Raw genomic sequence first — 23767 nt, forward strand, 5'->3', positions numbered from 1 at the left:
GATATTATTGTATCAACAAACTGATATGAGTTTTAGTTATATGAATTTTCATTTTAAATAATTTCTCATGAAAACCACTCCCATATGGAATTTTTTTTATTTAATAAGATGCACAGCTATTTCATAAATTGGATATAATCCTAAAATTGGGCATATAGTGTAATTCTTCATATCAAAATTAGTCTGAAAAGAATTTATAAGGCCCGCAATTGAAAAAAACAAAAAATACCTACTAGCATTAAAAATAGAGAGCGAATAACTAACTTTAGATAACGGTAAATACGCAAAAAGCCCATCCTATTTTGGGCCGAACAAATGCTAACTGACGGCGCCATATATACAGGCGTTGGCCTCTCGATTTAAACCTCTCTCCTGTGTATGCTTTGCCTCGTCGCGACGTAGCATAGCAATCACAGAAACCCTAGCTCCCCTTCCTTCCACACTTCCGGCGGCGGCAACGGTTGAAACGGCGGACACGGATTACTTCATGCTTGGAGCGCTCGTTGTAGATTATCGATTACCACACGTATGTTTTTTTGCCTCTTTAATTTTCTCCAATGAGAAATATATTTTGCTTGTCTGTTTAATGAGTCCTTTTTTGAATCGTTGAATAGTCGAATTGAGCTGAACGCTTTGATTTAAACTTGCTTGTTTTGATTTGTTATGTCGGTGTGCGACGTGTATTTCGTGTTCTGGAGTTGTTTTTCTGCTTTATGTTAGTAAATTGTTTTTTTGTTGTCCTGTGTATTATCTGTATTTTTCTGTAGTTAGATGCATTTTTAGCTTATTCTGGATATATTTTATGTGTGTAGTGATGGATATTGCTTCTCGGAAAAGCATGCTTCTGATTACGTACTCTGAGGAAATTGTGGATGGCAAACCAATAATAGTTTGCTCAAACAGCCTTCCGATTAAGCTGCATCGAGAACCAGCAGGGCATGCCTTCCATGATGCTGCTCTTAAGCTGTCAGGACACTTTGTGGAGGTGGATGACAAGGACAAAGATGATGGCAAGACAGTTCCGGAAGAGAAAGAGAATGTTTATGTTCAATCATCAGAGTCATACAGCAGTAAAGGAAAGAAGAAATATGGCGGTGATTCAAAGCAGCAAGATCATTATGCCTTGTTGGGGTTGAGTCATTTGAGGTATCTGGCAACTGAAGATCAGATAAGGAAAAGTTATCGTGAGGCTGCTCTGAGACATCATCCTGACAAGCAGGCTGCTCTTTTGCTCCTCGAGAAAACTGAGGATGCGAAGCAGGCAAAGAAGGATGAGATAGAGAGTCTGTTCAAGGCCATTCAGGAGTCATATGAGGTGCTGATAGACCCTATCAAGAGAAGAATCTATGATTCCACAGATGAGTTTGATGATGAAATTCCCGTTGACTGTGCACCACAGGACTTCTACAAGGTCTTTGGACCTGCCTTCTTAAGGAATGGGCGCTGGTCTGTTAACCAGGCTGTCCCGACTTTGGGAGATGATAAAAGTCCAATCAAAGAAGTGGATAGTTTCTATGACTTTTGGTATGCGTTCAAGAGCTGGAGGGAGTTTCCTCATGCTGATGAGTTTGATCTGGAGCAAGCTGAGTCCCGTGATCACAAAAGGTGTATGGAAAGGCAAAATGCTAAACTTTCGGAGAAGGCAAGGAAAGAAGAATATGCACGTATACGCACTCTTGTTGATAATGCCTACAAACGAGACCCGAGAATTTTGAGAAGAAAAGACGATCTGAAAGCTGAGAAGGTAAGGAAAAGGGAGGCAAAGGTTTTGGCCAAGAAAATGCAGGAGGAGGAAGCAGCTAGAATTATTGAAGAGGAGAAGAAACGGAAAGAGGAGGAGGAGAAAAGGGCCGCTGAAGCTACTTCAAATCAGAGAAAGATCAAGGAGAAAGAAAAGAAGCTCCTTCGCAAAGAACGGACCCGTCTTCGAACACTTTCAGCACCTATTTTGTCCCAGCATTTGCATGGTCTTACTGCTGATGACTTGGAAAGTCTTTGCTCATCTTATGATAAAGATCAGCTCAAAAGTCTATGTGATCGGATGGAAGGGAAGGGATTGGTTGAGAGTGGAAATCTCCTAGCTGAGTGTCTCAACACTGATCAGAAACTGAAGGATGTGAAGGAAGTTGAAAAAAATTCTAAACCGAATGGTTCTGTAGCTATGAATGGACATGCTACTAACAGCAGCTATGAGAAAAGAGAAAAACCTTGGACTAAAGAAGAGATTGATCTTTTGAGGAAGGGAATGCTGAAATTTCATAAAGGAACTTCTCGAAGGTGGGAAGTGATCTCTGAATATATTGGTGCTGGTCGGTCCGTGGAAGAGATTCTCAAGGCTACAAAAACAGTACTTTTACAGAAGCCGGATTCTGCTAAAGCTTTTGACTCCTTCCTTGAGAAAAGAAAGCCTACGCCTACAATAGTATCTCCTCTCACAACTAGGGAGGAGGTTAAGGGCACACCCATTAACATTGAGGAAAGTCAATCTTCGGCTCCTGATAATTTGCCAGAGTCATCAAATCCTAGTGTAAACAACCTGAGCTCTGGCGACAGTACTGCTGCAAATGGAGTTTCGTCAGACAAAGATTCATGGTCCGTTGTCCAGGAAAAAGCTTTAGTCCAAGCTCTGAAAACCTTCCCAAAGGACACTAACCAGCGCTGGGAACGAGTTTCAGCTGCAGTTCCCGGAAAAACTGTGGCTCAATGTAAGAAGAAAATCACTATGATGAAGGACAGCTTCAGGAGCAACGTGGCAAGACAGAGGCACTGAGGACCCGAAGGATTTGAAGGACTCGTCCAGTCAGAATGAGGAAACGACCAAGGCCTCAGCTGACAGTGAAGCTGCTGTAAACGACATTTCATGTAGTTCTGATGCAGACATGTGGTCCGATGTCCAGGAGAAAGCATTGATCCAAGCACTGAAAACCTTCCCAAAAGGCACTAACCAACGATGGGAGCGCATTGCTACAGCAGTTCCTGGGAAATCAGTGAATCACTGTAAGAAAAAGTTTGCATCTCTAAAAGAGAACTTTAGGAGCAAGAAAAACACAGCCTAGTTTTTACAATCATGTTATTATTGGTCGTGGAGATGGAACAAATCTTGGGGTCTCGCAGCAGCAGCTTCTCTTACAACACCATTCCTACGACTCTTATTGTTGTCATTTCTTAAGGGTAATAGAAACTTACCATTTTGCATATGGTGCAGTTTTGTACGAGCAGAGAGTACATCATGTCTTTTTTGTTCTCAATTCTTTATTTTTCTTTAAATTACTACAGAGCATTATTCTACTTGATGGTTCTTGACATATTTCATATATATCTATGCTTATTCTATTATACGATTCTGTTTTTTGTGTCATATTTTGGGCTATTAACATAATGGGAAGAAACTTATTGAATGATCACCCTTTTAAATGACACATTCTTTGCTCTAAACGCACTTTTATAGATTTGTTATTTACAGATAAAAAGAAAGTGGAAAAAAACATTATTCTATTCCTGTTAGTTTCTCTGCTTTTTAAGCAACTTGGGCAAAAATGTGCTTTACAAGTTAGGCCTGAACAGTTTAGTTTTCTTAGCATTTAATTGATGGGTGGCTGAGGTGGCGGTGGCATGGGACAACCGACTGGAAGAACATAAGATGGCTGGTGGTGGTGCCCTGGATGCATTTAATTGATGGGTGGCTGCCCCCTCCGCCGTACATGCCTAATCCATGCATGTTTGGCCTCTGATGATGTTTCATTGCAGACGCAGCGGCAGGCGGGGGATGGGGTTGCTGGCCGGTTACGAGCGGAGGCAGGTGGGCCGATGACGGAACCTCTCCGTTGACGCTGGTGATATCGTGGATGCTGGACCTCCTCCTGTCCCTGTTCATGGAGTTCAAACGGATGAAGTATTTCTGGGCATGGCTTGCCACCTGTGTTGGAGTTCTTGAAATCACATAGTTTCTTGAAATGCTCCTCCAATCCCCTTTCCCAAACTTGTCCAACCCCCCTAAAAACAACCTGCATCACACAAAAAAGTTGAACATTTGGGACATTAGAATTTAGAGGGTAAAATTGTAAAAGACCTATGCTCCTCTTCGGTCCGCCTCTCTTGCTCTGACCGGCTGGCGCCTCCGCCACCCTTGCCGGCGCTGGGCTCCACCGGAGAGAAACCAGAGTTGGAAAAGGGCTTATCTTTATAAGAAGTGGTGGACATAAAAGAAGATGAAGCTGCTGCAATGGTTGTATTGTAGTTGGGTAATGGGATATTCCCAGCTTCAATAGCAGCTACATCTTCAAGAAGAAGCATGTAGTGATGCCAAGAATGCTTTTGGTGGGAACCATTGAAGCAATCTTGGTCCAGCTTTGTTCCTTGCATTCCTCGTTCCAGTGCATGGCAATGCCGTTCTCGAATTCCTTCTCTTCTTCCCGGCTCCACCCACCACCCGACCAACCTCCCGACATGCGTGTGTGTGTATATATATATGTATGTATATGTTGAGAGGTCAAGAATTGTTGGAGATGGTGGAGAGAGGGAGTTGCAGGAATAAGGAGAGGAGGAATGCTAGATCAGAATTAATGGAAGAGAAGGACCACCTGTCACTAGTGCGACTCCAAGGGATGGGTGCATTTGTCATATATATTACAAAAGACTAAAGGCTCATTTTAGTCCTTAGCATATTGTGATTTTTTAATTTTTGTCCAAAACATTATCTTTTGAATTATTCGGTCCCTCACAAATAAAAACGAGTCACATTTGGTCCATTTTAGACGGTTCCGTCAAATTTGACGGAAATTCCCCCCTCCAGCATCTCCGCCGCCAAGCTCCGCCATACCATCACCTTCGGTCCTCCTCCTCCTCCCTTTTTCTATCTCTGTCATGTCCTTCTCTCGCTCTTTTTCTTCTCAATTAGAAGTTTCAAATTGAAACACGGCCTTCTCGGTGTCATCCTCCTCTGCCTCATAATCGATTTCGCGGCACCCTCATTTCTCCTCGGACATGCCGGCTTCCGACTCCCGGTGTTCTGCCGCTGCTGCTCACCGTCAAGTCCTCGTCTCACCTCCTCTCCCTCTCCCTTACCCTCGACCCCTCCATCAACCACCTCCCCTCGCCGTCGTCCAGGCACCCTCCGCTACGGCTGCCTCCCCCGCCGCACTTCCACCTCCTCCTCTCAAATCGTGGCTGCGGCAACACCGGAAGGCGTCGTCGCTAATTTTTCCGAAGATCAAATTGATCGGATACACCCCTGATTGCGGCACCTGCAATTACCTATTTCTGACTCTTTCAAAAATCGGTCAATTTGGGAAAGCGGTGGAGGTGTTGAAAGGGATGGGGAGGGCAGGATGCGTCCCCGATTGCGACTGCTACGGGGGATTGATTGCTGAGTTGAGCGAGGTGAGGAAGGTGGACGCCGTGACGGAGGTGGTGAGGGAGATGATGTAAGGAGGGGGTGAGGCTGAGGGATGAGACGGTGACGACGGTGGGTGAGGCTGAGGGGTGATGGAAGGTGGACGTTGTGGCGGAGGTGGTGAGGGAGGTTTGGGTTTAGGGTTTCCGTCAAATTTGACAGAAGCGTCCAAAATGGACCAAATGTGATCCGTTTTTATTTGTGAGAGACCGAATAATTCAAAAGATAATGTTTTGGACCAAAATAAAAAAATCACAATATGTTAAGGACCAAAATGAGCATTTAGTCATTACAAAATCATTGCATTTCTACTTTCATATATATCCTGATTTTACTCTCCAATTTCTTTTAAAATGATAGCTACTACATTTGGTGTTACATTTCTTACTGTACATATTATAAAATGACTTTATAATGTGTGTAACAGGAAATGTAGCACCAAATGTAATAGATAATCTCTTCTGATATAGAAAAGATAGAAGTCAAGTATTTTTGTTAAATACTTGATTCGTATCTGCACCAATGGGGTCACGAGGCCAAGCCTTGGTGACTTTTTACCAAATACATAGGTCTCCGCAAAATCGTAAGACCAGGTATAGGGGTTGACGTCTGCCCAGCCTCTAAGGTCACTTCCACTATAACAAAGAGAAAGAGGTAAGATAATTGTGGTGTGTATTATTAGTGGGCTGATTAGTGAGAGATGAATACATTTTGGTTTTTTGTAATTTGCCTAAGTTAACAAAAGCGTCGCTCTAATTGTAGTTAATGCACGCTGCCTAAATAGTGTACGTTAATGTCATATCGACTACTTAACAATTATTGGTTTATTAATCTTGTTTGGTTAAATTGCTTAACATTCTGTTCTCAGCCACTATTATAGTATGTTACTGGTGAATTGCATATTTCGATTTTGAAATTTTGATAGCAACACGTTGTATGACTGGGATGGAATTTGGAGTTATATATACACAAGAAATATTCTCTCACTAACGCTACCTGGAATAAATATAATAAATAATTTTAGCCCTCAATTGAAGTCATATTTCGTTATTTGTAATTGTGTGCGTCGCTTTCAATCAAGCGATGTTTGAAATATTTTAATGATTCGGAATAAAATAAAGTACTAATTCTATATTTTAATCTACATAAATATCAAAAGAACCCTGAAATCTGAGTTCTTTAAATTTCAACGTTTCTTTTAAAGAAAGAAATTTCAACACTAGTCAAGCCGTATCAAAATTTAAAATTCAAGAATATATCCTAAGCTCAATTAAACCTTTGGTTACAAATTTACAATAATTTCTCAAGACAATGTTTTCTTTTTTATCTATTATTGGAAAGTATGAAGAAACACAAGACACCAATAAAATATTTCTCCATAATAATAAATCAGGCAATTAAAATAGAGAAAACACATTTCGTTAGCCTGCTTAAATATGGAAATCCAAGTCGACTTCAACTCTATCTAAGCTGTCAAAGCTCAATAAACTCACTTCATATCAAAAGTTGTAAGAAAATACAAGTCATATTTCATTCATGGAAATGAGAAATTAAACACGAACCAACTCTAACAATATTAAACCTTACTTTCTCCATTCAACTTCAGATTTCCACAGCCATTTCAGATATCATCATGTTCAATCAATGGCTGAGAACCATCGATTCCCAAGCGCTACATCATGCTAATTCTACACATCGCATAGTATTGATTCGTGTGTACGTGATACGAGGAGGGCATAGACGAAAGAGTAAAAACTACTACTAAAACTATCACTAACAGCAATTTGTTGGAAGACTAATACCATAACCAAACAGCATACACATATACAAGACAAGAAAATAAACTAGAAATAGAGGATTTCTTGATAGGCTCTAGATACGATGATGAGATCATGCAAGCTTGGAAAGTAAGAGCAATTTCTAATCTATTTCTAACATCGAACAAACTATAGATCTGCTTTGCAGTTCTATTCCTATCTTACAAGTCTCTTAACCATACCATACAAAACACTTGATCAGTTGATCTTCTGTTGCCTTTTCGCATATGATACAATTGCCAATAGCCTCAAGCCTTCGAGTTAAAATAGTGAAGAAAAGGGAATGTACCAATCATAAATGCACTTGTCTAGAGCATACTCGTAGCTATAAAGAACAACCTCAAACGTTTTATAGTTTCCCTTTGCATAGTATAAAAATGAGTGATGATGTTAAAGGCAACAAGTTTTCATATCACAATTGATGGGATTAACATGCAGGTAATATAGATATTTCCCCTGAGTGCTACTCTCATTGAATTTGCAGCTTACTTCACTTATATCACAGACCTCGTATTTACATGCCTGTGACCTAATAAAGACTAGTGAGAATAATCAGACATCCGAATTCACAACGTTCTTTCTATCACCATCTAACCTGTTGAAACCAGATTTCAGAAATGTGTTGTCTTGAAGACTTGAACTGTCTTTCTTGAGGTTTTTGCCTCAGTCTCATCTAGAAAATTCCATAAAGGAATCAAACAATGAGAGGTATCCAAAAACTGGTGCTTTGAGAAAAGGGACTAGTTTTAGAAGATACTTACCTAAGGAGATTCAATAATTTGGCAAATACCAGTAACAGAGTGTGGTAGATTTGTGAACGCCATTTCCAACGTTCTGCAAGAAGACTGCCTCAAGCACAGATGAAGTGGCGTTGAGAAACTTCGGAGTAAGGATTTTTGTGTCATCTGGAAGATGCGGAGAACAAAACACTGTCTGATGGATGAGTATATTCGGATAGCCCATACTACTCATGGATTTCTTGTAGAAGAGATGCTCTATCTGGGTTCATAATCAGAAGCTGTTGTATGTCTTTTGGCAGCATATCGAACACTATTTTCAGATCTTTCTTTAACTTGTTACAGACTGCTTCAGAATCTTCATTTACTCTTCCATACTGCCATGGAGAAAATTTTAGTTAATGGAAACACATGGACTGATAATATACAAACAACTGTCACTGATAACAGAAAAACTTGCGTTGTTAAGATAAAAGCAGAAGCGAAGCATGATACAAGATGCAATCTGGGCTTCCTCATTGAGAAACCATCAGGCTAGTAAGTATTAACCCATAGGTTGTTATCACTTACAAATAAATATATATATACTCTTCAAAGTGAGAGAGAAGTTGTTGAACTGATTAATCTTGCAACATCTGACTTGCAAATCAAGAAGGATTTAACTATCTAAGTATGTTAAGTACCTGAATTTTTGTTATCCTCTACACCTAATTTTCACATGTTAAGGTCATGTTACACTACACCTAATTTTCACATGTTATTACAGGATATAATGTTTAGGGAAGTTTACACTAGAAACCACTTGGCATCCATTATGTCCGAGTTGCTAGGAAAGTCCATTGAATCCACATAAACACATACTCCCTCCTTCCCTGAAAATTTGTCACTTATTTCCATTTTCGTCCGTCCCTAAAAATTTGTCACCTTTCACTTTTACCATTTTTTATAGTGGACCCCATATTCCACTAACTCATTCTCCCTCACATTTTATTATAAAACTAATATATAAAAGTAGGACCACATGCCACTAACTTTTTCAACCCACTTTCTATTACATTTCTTAAAACCCGTGCCGGGTCAAATGGTGACAAATTATAAGGGACGGAAGGAGTAACATTATCCAATGCAGGAAGAGGAAAAAGCATGTTAGTGCTAAGATCCTCATTATCTTGTACATCTCATACAAATACATAAATAGAAGCATTTTGAGGTAGTTAAAGCCCTCTTTGATTATCAGCACTTTCTTGCAATTGTTTGAGCAGAAGCAATCGAGTCCATTATGTAAACATAAATGAATGGATATTAGATAAGAGGTCAAACCATAACACTGGATCTTCTCCGCATAAACAAAGTTGATTCAACAGAACAACAAGGAGAAGCAAGGAGCAATTCATAGTGAATTTTATCCCTTGGTCCACAATTTTCTTATGCATAATCTTCATTAAATAGAGCTGTGTAGAATAGCAAATAGAAAAGTACGATATACTCCCTCCGTCCCTCTGTAGCTGAGTCGTATTCCTTTTTTGGTCGTCCCACTGTAGCTGCGTCATTTCCTATTTTGGCAAAAAGTACCAACTTTTCTTCTCTCTTACTTTACTCTCTCATACAGTCATACTTTATTTTCTCTTCATCTCTCTATCTTTTCTTTTCCTACTTTATTCTCCCTTCATTTAACTCACTTTTAACACAATTTCTTAAATCTCGTGCCGAAAAGAAATGTCTCTACTACAAAGGGATGGAGGGAGTATTGTTTAATGAATTTCAGTAAATGTTGAATTTCTTAATCATGCAACATGCATTTCACCAAAACCAAAATTGTCATGAATTACTGCATAAATATTTTTTATAATAAAAATCACTCTTACTAATTTTAGAGAACTTGCCTGCATTTCTCCGTGAAGGTGCCTCTCAATTGCATTGAAGGAATCAACAATTTCCAATTCTGACATTCTACTTATCAACTGGTGTATATTGGTCTTCACTCTAGCTTGCCTCCACAATTTATATTGTTCTTGCTCAGCAACAGCACGTTTTCTTCGGAACCATGGGAGAAAGTTGTATCCCTTCAGAAACTGCCTGCGTTGATATTCAAACATATCATTATCTTCACGATATATCAACAAAATAGTCATAGCAACCTAAGTTCGGTCACACAATAACCTGGAATATTCAATTAGCATTATAGCATATAAAATCAATGCAACTTGAAGCAAACCCTACTAGATAGGACAAAAGAAACAGTTCTGGAGTTCAGATTTTGATCGCTTACACTTTCTTATAGATGTTAGATGATTTCAAAACAGTAAATGGACTGATGTGCACGTTGGCAAGAGAAAAGGCATTAATTAAACAAGTGATTTGAGTGAAGAACTAAGCAATACCTGTAGAGATCCAGCCAATTTGACTTCATCCGCTTCAACAAAAACTTTCCTGGACCTCTTGCAGACAAACTCTCTAGGAACTCCTCAGCATTGAATGTGGGTAGAGGAGGGGGATCGGAAAATGGAGACGATGTTTCAGAAGGTGTAGTTGGTCTAAAATATGGACCAAAAGGAGCCAAGAAGTTAGTCGTCAACTCCAAAAAATGGCGACGTAGTATATCATTGTTGACAACCGACATCGACTCCTCAACCCTGGGAGACAGTCCTGCATCAATAAGTCTATTCAGGATAGATGTATCCGGCTTTGTCAGTCCAGCATAATTCGTCCATACAGCTTCTTTATGCTCTGTCATTAGACACAGAGGACCATCTCTCTTCAACTTCACAGCATTCAAGAAGTTTGCAGGAGTAAATCTCTTTAAAGCAACATTTTGACCAGGCGGAGTTCCTGCAGCAGTCTTAGAACCAAAAGGATGGCGGATAGAATTTGAAGCGGGATTTCCAACTGAAATAATGTGAGGCATATTACGAAGTGCCTTTAAGAAGAAAAGGTTTGTCACGCCTAGAATCATTGGAGGAAAAGAGGAACCCTGAGGAAGAGAGTTCAAACTGGCAAACTCCGGGTCGTGAATAGTAAAGTAAGGTCTGAAATCAACACTTAAAAGAAGTGGGGCAACCAAACTAACTAGACCAGAAACAGCTTCAGAACATTGCGGAGGTGTTGGTGCTATTATCAAGATGGGTTCCCCCAAAAGCAGGAGTTCCCACAGCTTCCAAAGTTGCAATAAGAGTCCACGAAATGTACCAAAAAGATCTGAGTCATGAAATAGGCCCTGAGGAACTGATAGATTCGAGGGGAGAAGAGGAGCAAGTGAGGAAGCAGAGTCTTCGAAAAGTCCACTATTTGATGGCAAACAATGAGAAGGTGGCAGATTCACTTTTAGTGATGCATTCCCAATAGGAAGCTCCATCTGTTGACCCGGCACGGGTGTAGGCCACTTTGATACATAAGCAGCAATGTAATTAAGTGCCTTGCTTCCAATGTCAAAGTACAATGGCCCCAAAATTTGTAATAAAGGTCTAAACACACTCGTGTATGGACTGTATGAAAGAATAACCACAGATTTTTGCTCGCCTCCACGCTTTAGTCTCTCGTCATGCCTCTGCCTATTAAACACAAAGCCATACAAGAATCGGGAGTTATAGCTGATGTGACTTTTACCTATTGGCTTCAGGGGAGATAATTTGTTATCCACTACTTCAACGATCTCCGTTGATGCCACACTCGAAGCTTGAAGGTTTCTCTCTCTTTTTGTGCGGAAAAAGAATATACAATCATGGATGCTTGAGCGATTATGATGCTGTGAAACTGAATCCGGAAATGAATTAAAAGAGACTTCAAGCTCCTCACTTTGGGTAAGACAGCCAGGAGGATAACACTCTTCAATCAGCTGACCCTGCTCAAGATCAAACCTGATGATGCAAAATGCAGCCACCCATTGCTGCAAAGATCTTTCATCAACTTCTAGTGCAGGCTCCAACTTCAGAGAAAATGATGGCGACCGGCTCATCTCAATATCACTCAAAAATCAATAGACACCGATCATATAATCTCCACATACCCTATCCACACAGTAAAAGAATGCAACAGAGGTCAGCCATAAGCGAGACAGCACCAAATCTGTTGCCAAAGTTAGTTAACCGGGCATGGTTATGAGCACAAGTGAAATTCATGGATACATCCTACTATATATATGCATAGCACTAACAAGTATCACTACTATCTACAAACTATACAAGCTAAGTTACAAAATCCTCACTTTTGGATAAAGAATAGCTGCAAAAACATTCAATGTTTGCTGACATTAGCGTCACCTCACTGACATAAAATCCATCCAAGTTTTTATTAGTATTGTATTCAAACAGAAATTTATTGTTAAACATACCCATTGATTAATATACAAAGCTATCTGTAGGTTACTATAGTTGGAATTCATTATTTGCTCCCAAGTAAAATTTCGCCTTTCCCACAACATCATTGTAAAATCGAGAAACATAAACCCAACATCTGTTGGATTTAGATAAAATCAGGAAATGTGTTTACTTTTCAATAAAAGGGGTTCCTTCATTTCCATAACTATTACCTGAACTGTGCAGAAACCCAGAAGCTAAAATTGCATAAGCAGCTCGGATCTGACAAAAGGAGAAAAATTCGAAGAGAAAAACAGACTTCTTGTTTTGGGATTTGCTAAATAGAACAAAGAAAAATGTGGGTTGAGACTATTCGCGCTGATTGAGAAAAAAGAGTGTCGCCCGCCGCTTCTGTGCGTTTGTGAAAGCGCGCTTTGATTGTCAGCACTTGACATGGACACCAATTCGAGCTTATTTACCGCTGCGTTTTTTTTTTGGATTTTGGCCTGTGCAATCTTGTCGTTCTCGGTAATTTTTCAGACATTCCTTTTAGATTGAGTGAATAAATATTTACGCATAAATCAGAATTATTAAAGAAATACTAGTACTACTACACCTTATTTATCCAATATGTCGGAAGTTATTTCCATATTGATCTTATATCATGCACTTTCCATCATAATCCATGTGAGTTATACTACTTCCACAAAAATAAATGATACGAATTTTAGAGTAAATAAAAAAACTCACTTTATTAGTAAAAAAACTAATTCTAACAGTCTAACCAAAAAAAATATGACTATTATTCGAAAAAATAGATAGTACTGTTAATTTGGCACAACTTATCCACAATTAATATTGGCCATATGTAAACAAAAAAAAGTATGCACCTTATAAAGTGGTGCCTAAAGTAGTTATATTTTTATATAATTTTTCCATTTTAGATGAGGCATTGCTGCCTAAAGTAGTTATATTTTTATACTCCCTTCTTTCCATAATAGGAGTCGCAGGAATACGGATTTTAAGAAATGTAAAAAATAATAAATTGAAAAAGTGAGTGTAATAAAATATGACTAAAGTGAATTAGTGGTATGTAATAGATACTTACCTTATGACAAAAATGAAATGTGACTCTTATTATTGAATGCTAATATAATTTTTCAATTTTAGATGAGGCGAATCAGACGATATGATTATCAGGTTAATCAATAATCAATTGGAATGTAGATAAATCCTTTAAAAATTAATGGTAGACTGCAAAATCCACTAAAAAGAAGCTGATGGTTTTTGCTATTTTAAGCTGAAAGTAAAGTATTTATTAGTAATTTTATTTTTGCATAAATTTTATCTCGTACCAAATTTGCAAAATATTTAAAAGATTGTCACACTTTGTTGCGACTTTTAAATATCAAATTATTTTTGCAACTAATCGCAACTCATAAATTCAAACCATAAAATTTAGCCAACCCAAATCGAATTGTTTTGACGGTTTTGTCTTTGATTGCCAAAAAAAATACTACTAAGAACTATTTGCAATTAAATAGAGAATACTAACAAATAAGAACCAATTTTACTGAAGGGACTGAATATGATAACTAAGCCACAATTTGTGCACCTCAAGATAAGTAAAAATACATACAAGAAAAAAACCATCCAATAACAGAACTTTGAACTACTCGTGAATAATAAAACCAACTTTTTTGGCAGGAATAAAATGAGCACAAACACTAAAACAAAAGGAGCAACATTATATTACACATTTACCCCAACTTTGAACAGCTTGTAAGTATATACAGGCAAAAAGCAAAGCACAGAAACAGTTGATCTCTAACTCCAGTTAGTTGTTGAAGTCTAGCAATAACAATTAACCAACCTCATATTGTTGTTGTATTTTGGAAGAAACCTACCTTTACTTCATCCATCTAGGTATCTACCGTTAAAAATGAAGAGTCCCGGAAGATGAGGCGAGGTGGGAAATCAACCTAGGCTATACATCATATACAGGCAAGCGCTCCTCTATAGACACTCGGCAAATTGGGCATTTCCTACATTTGTCGGAGCAGGAGCTGCAACACGTCAACAAATGTTAGTATCACATTCAAAGACGAGCTACCCAAATCACATAACTAAGGAAATCATATGTGGTACCTGCACAAAATGCGATGCCTGCAAGGAAGGAGCACAATGCAAATCTCTCCCTCGAAGCAAACTCTACACAGAATTTTTTCCTGGATGATATTGCAACAAGGCATTTAGTTTGCTAAAAGGGGTATTTTATGGTAAGCACAAACACATTCATGAGTGTACAGACATATGTGCAAAATCCTTGTCCGTGGTGCTAATTAATTAGGATGTTGCACATTCATCAGCTTTGGAAATTAATTTATAGGTTACTAAATAACCGTACATCAGACACTGATTCCAAACGTTAAGGCATATGAATTAAGCATCACAGCGAAACACAAAATTGAGACAGTTACATGTTGAAGTCTCTCATACTCCTGCTGGCTGAATTTCGTAATTTCTGTTTGCTCACCAAGTGCTGCTTGAAGTCTCCAAACCTATAACAAGACAACCAAGTAAAAAAGGGAAAAATGTAGAACCTATAATTAAAGTGGTAGTGAGGGTGCTAAGGAAAAGACGAGAATGCAATTATGTAGATGAATTCACCTCCTCGGCAAGGTCCCTCTTCGGCATTTTCTTCACTATTTCAGGTGGATAACCAGAGAAAGTGTTGTATCTGTCATTCATTACTTTAAATATCAGTATGTTATCATTCCTAAACTTGCATAGGTTAAGATTTGGTTCTAGACCCCTTATTCCATTAACTTGCAGATAGAATCTTAAAAGGCCGATCAGATCACAGATAAAGTTGAGTGTACAAGATAGGAAGAAAAGAAGCAAAGACGAATAGCCATGGAATTATCATCATAAGAAAATCATAGCAGGAGAGACAAAACCAGGACAGTAGCCAATCCTAATTACTATAACTAGGTCAAAAGGTCAATTTCTTGCATGGTTATATGATATCATAATATCATGGCCATTATATCTAGCAATGCACGACAAAACGAGTTTCCCATACTATTTTATTTTCTGTAAAACTGAATTAGTCTTTTGTTGGCTGCAGATATATCCTTTGTCAGACATAGTTCCAACATACTCCAAAAGCTTTACTCAGGCTTCAGAGTTTTTCTATGAATTTATTTCAATTTTGCAGGTACAATACTCTGCATGATCTGAGAATTTTATTTGACAACATCTCAGTTTCTATTTTTGTCTTTATAGGGGGCACCAGCCAATTATCGCTTTTTAAGACTTCCTTGTAAGAGCAAAACATAAAAGGATACATAAGTATGAAAGCTGAGTGCTTGGCACTTTACAGATGAGCATATAATCCATTTAATTTAAAACATAAGACAAGTGTTACCCTGAGGCCCCATCGTGGAATAGGCGGGCCTGCTCTTCTCTGCTTGTTTCATCAATGGACCACCACCCAAGCAGCCTGAGAGAAAAAATATAAAAAAAATTGTCAGTTTAAGAAACATCTCCACGAACTTGTTCAATGCTTGTTATCACAACAGAACCTACTGTGCAAAACCATGGTTTTAAACATCACCTGGAGCCATGATGCAGGAAACCAAACAGGTCACGAATTCTTGAAGAGTATATAAGATATCTTCCTCCAGCAGCCTCACTTTGTAACAAGAAAACAACTTTCTCTACTAATCTGAATATGGCAAACAAGACAGCAACTCCTTGCAACAGAAAGATGGGTGAGAAGACAACTGGAAGAGGAATGTTCTTAGCACCTGGTGGAGTTCCCTGATTGGAAATGAAGTCAATTAGTAAATAAATTGAGAATTATTCAGTAATTCAGTTAAAGAACCTAAACGAGCCAAGATGAGTACCTCCAGCTTCATACAGAGGAGGACTTGAAAAACAATAACTGGAATTTTCATTAAGTGACCACCGATGTCTTGCAGGCCACAAATTCTATCCTGCAAATGATCATCAGATGATACCACCAAACCGCTATTCCAGTCCAGGTATCTTATAGCACTAGAAGACGAGCCTTCTTCTCTTGTTTGCGAGTTTCTATGAATTACTGGATTTGACCATTTTGTGCAAACAAGAAATGCAAAACATTCGGCAATCCTATAGAAATATAAGATGAGCCAAATCTTAAAAATGCACAACTCTACATAAGCACGGAACTGTGGAGGTAAAACAACTCTTCAAGTGGGATTATACCCGTAATTTATGAACAGGTCCCACCAGCCAAGAGCACCGACATCACCTGCAGTGTCAGAATTTAAGATGAATCAAAATGAGTATAGCAAACATGCAACCATTTAAACATTTAAATCATATCGTGCAAACAAAGAGGCAAGGAAAAATTAGGTTTTGCCACTTATTAAGATGCATAGCTAAATATTCTTATTTCTGCTCTCAACTTCACAATGTCCGTCCACTAATTGCTTGTTTGCAGAAATTAAAAGTGCTCACAAATTTCCCTCCCTTTTGGTCTCTCTGATAATTGACAAGTTATCCAGTCAAACAACACCAAACGTGAACAATAAGTTAATAACTAGTGCCCTGATATTGCCTTTGGTCCCACATCATAAACATGACCATCCAAGGAAAGTGTTGTACATGTTTGCAAAATAAAAAGAAAATCCTAAGCAAGAACTTGACAGAGCATTTACATCCATAAAGCCAGTTCTAGCAAGAATGAGATGGAATGTTTTTGTTTTCTGAAGAACAAAGGTTCTTGTCCCAACCATGACCACAAACATCAAAATATGCACACTCAAAGTCACTGGAAGTCAAGAGAAATGAACTTACGACATAGCTTCAGGAGAGTGAATAATGTGGCAGCAACAAAGAAAACCATTGATATTGCTACCCAGAAATGCTGAGGACATGAAAGCAGTCATTATAAGTAGCTTTATAATGTCTAGAAAACAAGATAAAGACAAACAAAAGATACATATCATGAAAGAAGTGAAAATTATACTATTAGGAACCTCAACTTTACAGTTCTATAAATTATGGTCAATAACTCAGATCAGTTTTAGGATGCTCTTCAAAGAACAGAATAAGATTTGTTCAGTTGTGAAAGAATGCACAACTAAATTATACTGCAATAAGAGTTTAAGACTTAAGAGAAAGATAGTAATGAGAGCCATAATTTGACTTCTTGAGAATAAAAGCATCTGGCACTCTTCACCTATTCTGTTTTAAGAAGAAACTTACAGGAAGTGTTTCCCATATTGCCTCATCATTCATGCTTTCATCATCTCCTGGTAATAAAGCCTTGCACATTCTGGGAAGAAACGTGAACATAAACCATGATGAAAGGGTTGATAAATGAAGTTGAGTAAAGCTCGGGAAAGAAAAAGTCTCTCTAAGGCACACCTTGTTGGACAAGGATTGTTATGCATGGGACTCAATAACTTTAGTAAATCATCTGTTAGTGAACACTTATTCTGTAGTTTCTGGTTCATTTCTAGAGTTCAAAGTTTGAAGCATGGAAAAAGGATATCACTATCAAGCCAACAAATTTTTTTGTGGAGTGATATTTTCCCATGCCAATGTACTTAAACTCTGAAAACAGTAATCTGTTGTAAGCGATTGTTGTTACATATACTGAAGAGAATAGAAGATTGAGAGAAAGGGTATTTGAGTAAACATTGTACCTGAAATTGTCAATAAGGATGATAACCTCGAATGCCAGCAAAGGAAGGAAGACAATTTTAAGGTGCAAAGCAGAAGAATGATTAACTGCAATGTGAAGAAACATTTTTCAGCAAATTATCAATCACCAACTGCAAAAATTATGCATTCTATTCTTCCGTTAGCTCATCTTACCACTGCCATGTGAGAAGAAGAAGCAGGAGGCAGATTAGAAGGAAAGTTTTCTAGCAGGGAAACTCATAGAATCTACATGAAATAGTGACTAGGGCTAAAAATCATGAAAGAGTTTTGCTTTCATACCATATACACTCTCGAGATATATACAAAGCAGCAGTTCGAAAGCAACTAGCAATGGCACAGCAACCACAGCATGGCATGGGGCCCACTATTCAAAACAAATATATTTTCAATTACAAAACAAAGAGATGTAAAAAAAACTAGCACAGTGCTGCATATTTTACATTTTTCCTACGGATGCACTGAGAAAATAAATTATTGATAAATAACTGAATGATCATAAGGTGGCATACATGGCGATCATGAGGAACAGATGGTGCGGGAAGAGAAAATCTTCCTCGTGCAACAACTGCATGAAATAGCCACAATGGAAAGAAAATAACCCTGCATAGGAAATACATAAATGAGGCTACATTACTAGGACAACCAACAGAGATTATCTAACAAGCTGCTTTGGAAACTACACCTACTTATTAGTTATTAGCCTTGCTTGTACAATGGTCAATGAACAAAGACAAAGAAGAATTCCAGTTACATTCTAATAAGCATATACATAGACATGTGTAGCCACACAAAATCAGCCCTTAAGAAAGTGCAAACAAAACAAATAACATGTATCCCATTTGGTTTTTATTTACATGTTAAAGAGATAAAAACTAATTCCACGAACAATTAAAATTTTCAGAAATCAATGATTCGCAAAACTTGTCCATCCCCCAAAACAAACACAGAAGACATTTTCCATCTATGGGAATCACCATCAACCTCTAATTTGTTTATTAACACACTCAATCATGGACAAGATTTAATCTTATAAGACAAGATCAAAGCAAATTATCAAACGTTATGCTTAAACTCATGGCAGCCATTTTGTGGTGGGGATTCACCAGCTATTTGCGTACGATATGCTACTCTATGCTAAAACAAATGAATTGAGTCTAAAGCTAGAGGGCCCTGGTACTTCCAATGCCAATCATCAGTGATTTAATACTAATAATGAAAACCAAAGATGTTTGCTCTTACTCAACACTATTTCTTTTCTTATCATATTGGTTAATACTATTATTCTCAGAATCTAATACAAAAAGTCATATTTTTCAACTATCACCCTAGACTTTCCTGGTGGCATGTAAAACTAAAAATGCCATTTTTGTGTAACAATACCAACATAGAACTGATTTATCTAACGCAATCACTCCATTTTAACTATCTGTGATTTTATCTGGATATACAATGATAAAAGCCATACATAGTCCATCTTACAGTGCTCCATTGAGTTTTTCCTTGACACTACCTAATGCGACAGACGGCATAACTGAAGGAGTAGAAGATATAAGAGACATTAGGCTTTGACTCAGTTTTGGTCGGCCAAATCTATCATCCCAAGACTCTATCCACATAAAGAAAACGGATAATCAACAATTCCTTGACAAAGCCCAAAAACTAAAACTAAAACATTAACAACGTAGATCTCAATGAGCACATGCGCATAAAAATATAAAATTATCCCAAAATAAAACGTGTGCGACAGCCAAATTAAATAGGTTATCGACAATTGGGGAAAGAAAATAAATCATACCACCAAGAGTAGGAAACGGTGTGATCGATCTTAAGAACAAGCAGCACCGTGAAGAAGAAAAGCAGAGTGTGCGCTGTCACTCCCTGCAGCGACTTCCCCACTCTTCTCCAGGTCATCTCTCCCACTCTCTAGCCCAGAGTGTGCCGAATTCAGATATTTATCAAGCACAAAGTGTGTCTATATCGCTATATGTATACGTGTGTATATAAATATAAAAACAACTGTATCTATATTTGTATCTATCTATCTATCTATCCATTAAAATCTCGACGCCAACAGAAACAGTCAAAAGCAGCAGATATTTCAGAGAAAACAGAGTTTCCTGAAAATATGAATTCGGACAAAATAGCAAAAGGGGCGGCTAATTTTTGGTATCAAAACAGAAAGGGGGTGAAATTGGGGAGAGGGGAAAACCTAAGTGGAACAGATTTGTTGCCATTGATGGTTGCAATTCAATAATCGAAAGTCGAAACGTCAACAAATTGGCAATTTCGATAATGATTCAAAGGGAAAGTGAGGTGAATTAAAAACCAGTGGAGTTGCTCGAACGTGGTTTAATCCGCCATCCCACGCGCTCTATTTTCATTGGCTTAATTTCTATTTTCTCATAAACCATAACCACTTTAATTTTCAAATGCATTTTTATCTTTTGGGTTGGGTGTTGACTGCTAGATTTTTCATTTCAGAAAAAAAATCTCTTTCTTGTCATCAATTTAAAACAAAAATCATACTTAGTGTTAATTAAATAGATAAAGGGTAATTGAATATGAAGTATTTTCTCGTTCTCATTTAAGAAGTTAGTATTTTCTATTCTATGCAAGATGATTACTTTTTATTTTTGAAATATACTTTTTTTCTCATTAAAATTTTTAACTATATTTTTCTTCTATTTTATTTCACTCAATAAAATGCATATATTTTTATATATTAATTTTATAATAAAATATAAGTGAAATAAAATCAGTGGAATGTGTGATTTATTACCAAAAGTAATAAAAACAGCAAATAGACAATTTTTTGGTAGACCGACTAAGTATTTCATTGTCTCGTTCAGTGTTTTAAAAATCGGACGGGCCAGTTCGGCCGCAAACTGGTGTTTGGTCCAGTCCGGTTTGCACCTAAAAACCAATTAACATTCAGGTCGTTTTGAATCGGTAAAACCAGTCGGTTCGGCCGGAAACCAGTCATTCATTGCTAAGCTAGAAGTAATACTTTGATTATTCATATATTCAACAATGTTTACTTTAACCTATATTTGATCACATGCTTTTATAAACTAATTAATTAACTATATTTCGATAAATTAATTAGTTAATTATAATATGCGACGTTATAATATGTATTTAATCATTTTTGTTATTTAATAAATTTAATAGGAGTAATATTTTATCAATCACTAAATTTTAATATTATCATATAGATATACTATTAGTTACATACAAATTTGAATATTTTAAGTATATATTTATTTGATTATACTTATCATCCATTAAATTTAATATTATCATTCATTAAATTTTATAATTTTATGATATAAGAGTATATAGAAATATATTATTGCATATAATATTTGATATATTTATATAATATATATTTAATTATATATTTGCTACAGTATTCCGGTCCGACCAGTAATTAAACCGGTCCGAATAGTTGAACCGTGAACCAGTAGCTTCGCCGGTCCGATTTTTAAAACATTGGTCTCATTAGTATGAAGTTGTTTCTTATGGATATGAATTAATCAATTAGAGTCTTTTGGTGCTTCAGGTCAACTCCATAGACTTTTAAAACTGGAATATAAAATCACAATTTATTATTTATTCTCAATTAGTATCACATAATTGATCACAATTGAAATTAATATGGTAAAATTAAATAGAATGTGAAAACAAAATCACACCATTTTGGATATATCGACATCGCTTAACAACACTCTATTTATAATAATATTGTTTGAAAAAAATAACATCATTTTGCTATAATGATTATCCTCTCTCATTTTAATGCTCCTCTTTATCATTAATAGGCAGTGAAAAAGATAAGGACACTAGACGACCACTTCAGTATATGATTGATCTCTTTGAAATCCAGACTTTTTTGTTGACATAATCAACCCTTGTAGGTGGTGAGCCCGATGGAATGTGCTAGAAGGGGCTTGTGCACAAGAAGGTTATTCAGACAATCAAATATGCATTGGAAGTAGGGGAAGTATTGTGGATACTGGTAGCAGTGCTTCAACATCCTCAGGATTCACAATTGCTGGTGATCCTCCACCTGCTTCGCTAAACTATGGTGCAACCATATCTTTACCCATCCATCGTTCACCAGACCTTGAGAGCAAGGTTGCCAATGAAAACTGGAAATGACGATCACTCAGATGTTCAGAGGCCATCACAAGTGGAGGATCAAGCATTGGTACAACAAACTGAAACCACCAGGACTGAAGAAACCTTTGTAACCATAGAGACAAATGGCATTGCAAACAAACCTTTAGAGGTTCCCGAACCTGTTCCAGAAGGCTCTGATTTGAATTTGGCTGGAACTGTAAAGGGAGTCAATTTAGCAGTTTCTCCTGAGGATATTACTTTAACTAGAAACACAGGAGGGCTTGAGCCTCACACAGAACAAATGTCTGGAAACCACGAAAAAGTTGGCAGCTACCGGAGAAGCTACTTTGATAGTCTTGGAAACGGGAAACCTATGCTCTGTAGTACAAGTAAGTTAATTCATCTCTCAAAATTTTGAATTTGGTTCTTTTCCTTCGGATATCATGCTTTTTGGGTGGTTTTATTTTAGACATTTTGTTTTGGATATGCCCGTATTTATTTTAGGAGCTTGTTGATGCACTGTAAAGGTTGGCATGCTTGTTCTTATGTAATACTCCATTATATCCAAAGTTCATAGGAGAAATGATGCATTCTTATGAATACCAGAACAAATTAATCAGTCATAATAACAGGGCATCCACAATTGGACGGATGTCCCGGCGGACATCCCGACGAACTTCCCAAAAATACCTCATGCCACGTCATAAGGACATCCCACTGCACTGCCACGTCATAAGGACATCCCACTACACAATGACGGACATCCCCAAGGACATCCCGACGGACATCCACAAAAAACAATAAAAAATCGGGACATCTGCCGGGACGTCCATCGTGTCAACGCAATGGCAGACGTCCCAACGGACGTCCCAGAAAGCCGCGGAACTCCGGTGTCAGCAGCGGACGTCCGTATCCGTATGCATACTGCCTAATGGCAGACGTCCGGCACGCGCGGTCCGACGTCCGCCGGGACATCCACCATTGTGGATGCTCTTACAATGATACCAAATCTTGTGCAACCCTAGTCCCATATTCATTGCTCATCCGACTCTTGCAGATTTTAATAAAACAATGGAGTTCGACCCAATCAAACAGCACAGGCACTTTTGCCCCTGGACCGTGTCTACTGGCAAATCTGTTCCTGGATGGCTACAGACACTATCAGCTTTGGAAGAAAACAAGGAGCTCAGCGCTCATCTAGTTTGATAGAGGTAAAATGAACTACACCCTCACTCATTATTAGACTTTTTTTGGCCTTTCTGAATCGAAGCTAAACCTATTCAACTGCCAAATCTGCTTAGAGTTCATGTGTATGCGCATGGCAATGGATAACTTATTTAACAAGAGCAAGGATAACCCAGTTTTAGTTTCTAATTTCCTGCTAAAAACCTTAGAAAGTATTTAAGATACTTGACCCGCAATGACTCCTAACAGCACGTGTGTGTGTGTGTGTGTACTTTTGCTTTTTCTATTGGTGCATCTTCATTTGGTGGTGATATTATCCGACTCTGCAGGTGGACGATCCAGTTGAGTCTGTGAGGACACTATTCACATCTCCTGACAATAAGAGAGCCAAGATTTGCTAACACTTTTAACATCATTGTTTCTCAAAGTGGTCACAACTCCTTTTCTTTGTTGTTTCCTGCATTCTGTTTAGCAGGAAGCAGGATCAATGAGAGTGCTAGT

At 37.8% G+C, this 23767-nt stretch overlaps 3 protein-coding genes and 2 pseudogenes across 6 annotated transcripts; 2 read left to right on the forward strand and 3 right to left on the reverse strand.

The window, feature by feature from the left end:
• Positions 1-377: 377 nt before the first annotated feature.
• LOC121762325 lies at positions 378-3288 on the forward strand (annotated as a pseudogene).
• A 136-nt stretch (positions 3289-3424) lies between these two features.
• LOC121762326 lies at positions 3425-4572 on the reverse strand (annotated as a pseudogene).
• Positions 4573-7537: 2965 nt separating this feature from the next.
• LOC121762726 (protein DENND6A-like) lies at positions 7538-12752 on the reverse strand. 3 transcript variants are annotated; one of them, XR_006042276.1, is made up of 5 exons: positions 12472-12746; positions 10328-11950; positions 9830-10022; positions 7971-8323; positions 7538-7882 (listed from the first exon to the last, which is right to left on the reverse strand). XR_006042276.1 is itself a non-coding variant. In XM_042158698.1 (4 exons), the coding sequence occupies exons 2-4, from the start codon at positions 11896-11898 to the stop codon at positions 8174-8176; spliced, it is 1914 nt and encodes a 637-aa protein (XP_042014632.1). In that variant the 5' UTR covers positions 11899-11950; positions 12472-12746; the 3' UTR covers positions 7538-8173. The 3 variants fall into 3 exon arrangements, 2 of the variants coding, with proteins under 2 accessions (XP_042014632.1, XP_042014633.1); XM_042158698.1 differs by having other exon boundaries at positions 7538-8323; XM_042158699.1 differs by lacking the exons at positions 7538-7882; positions 7971-8323 and having other exon boundaries at positions 9890-10018; positions 12472-12752.
• Positions 12753-13966: 1214 nt separating this feature from the next.
• On the reverse strand, positions 13967-20338 carry LOC121762372. Its single transcript, XM_042158237.1, has 14 exons — positions 19755-20338; positions 18469-18559; positions 18239-18323; positions 17941-18025; positions 17498-17567; positions 17087-17156; positions 16493-16538; positions 16150-16396; positions 15858-16063; positions 15669-15743; positions 14909-14978; positions 14719-14799; positions 14387-14466; positions 13967-14304 (listed from the first exon to the last, which is right to left on the reverse strand). The coding sequence occupies exons 1-14, from the start codon at positions 19868-19870 to the stop codon at positions 14226-14228; spliced, it is 1401 nt and encodes a 466-aa protein (XP_042014171.1). The 5' UTR covers positions 19871-20338; the 3' UTR covers positions 13967-14225.
• A 1430-nt stretch (positions 20339-21768) lies between these two features.
• Positions 21769-23722, forward strand: LOC121762869. Of its 2 annotated transcripts, XM_042158880.1 has the most exons (3): positions 21769-22470; positions 23139-23292; positions 23596-23722. In XM_042158880.1, exons 1-2 carry the CDS (start codon positions 22044-22046, stop codon positions 23285-23287), a joined length of 576 nt encoding a protein of 191 aa, XP_042014814.1. In that variant the 5' UTR covers positions 21769-22043; the 3' UTR covers positions 23288-23292; positions 23596-23722. The 2 variants fall into 2 exon arrangements, with proteins under 2 accessions (XP_042014814.1, XP_042014813.1); XM_042158879.1 differs by having other exon boundaries at positions 23139-23682.
• The last annotated feature ends 45 nt before the right edge of the window (positions 23723-23767 follow it).

The sequence above is a fragment of the Salvia splendens genome, chromosome 13 (genome assembly GCF_004379255.2).
Source record: "Salvia splendens isolate huo1 chromosome 13, SspV2, whole genome shotgun sequence".
Taxonomy (NCBI): domain Eukaryota; kingdom Viridiplantae; phylum Streptophyta; class Magnoliopsida; order Lamiales; family Lamiaceae; genus Salvia; species Salvia splendens.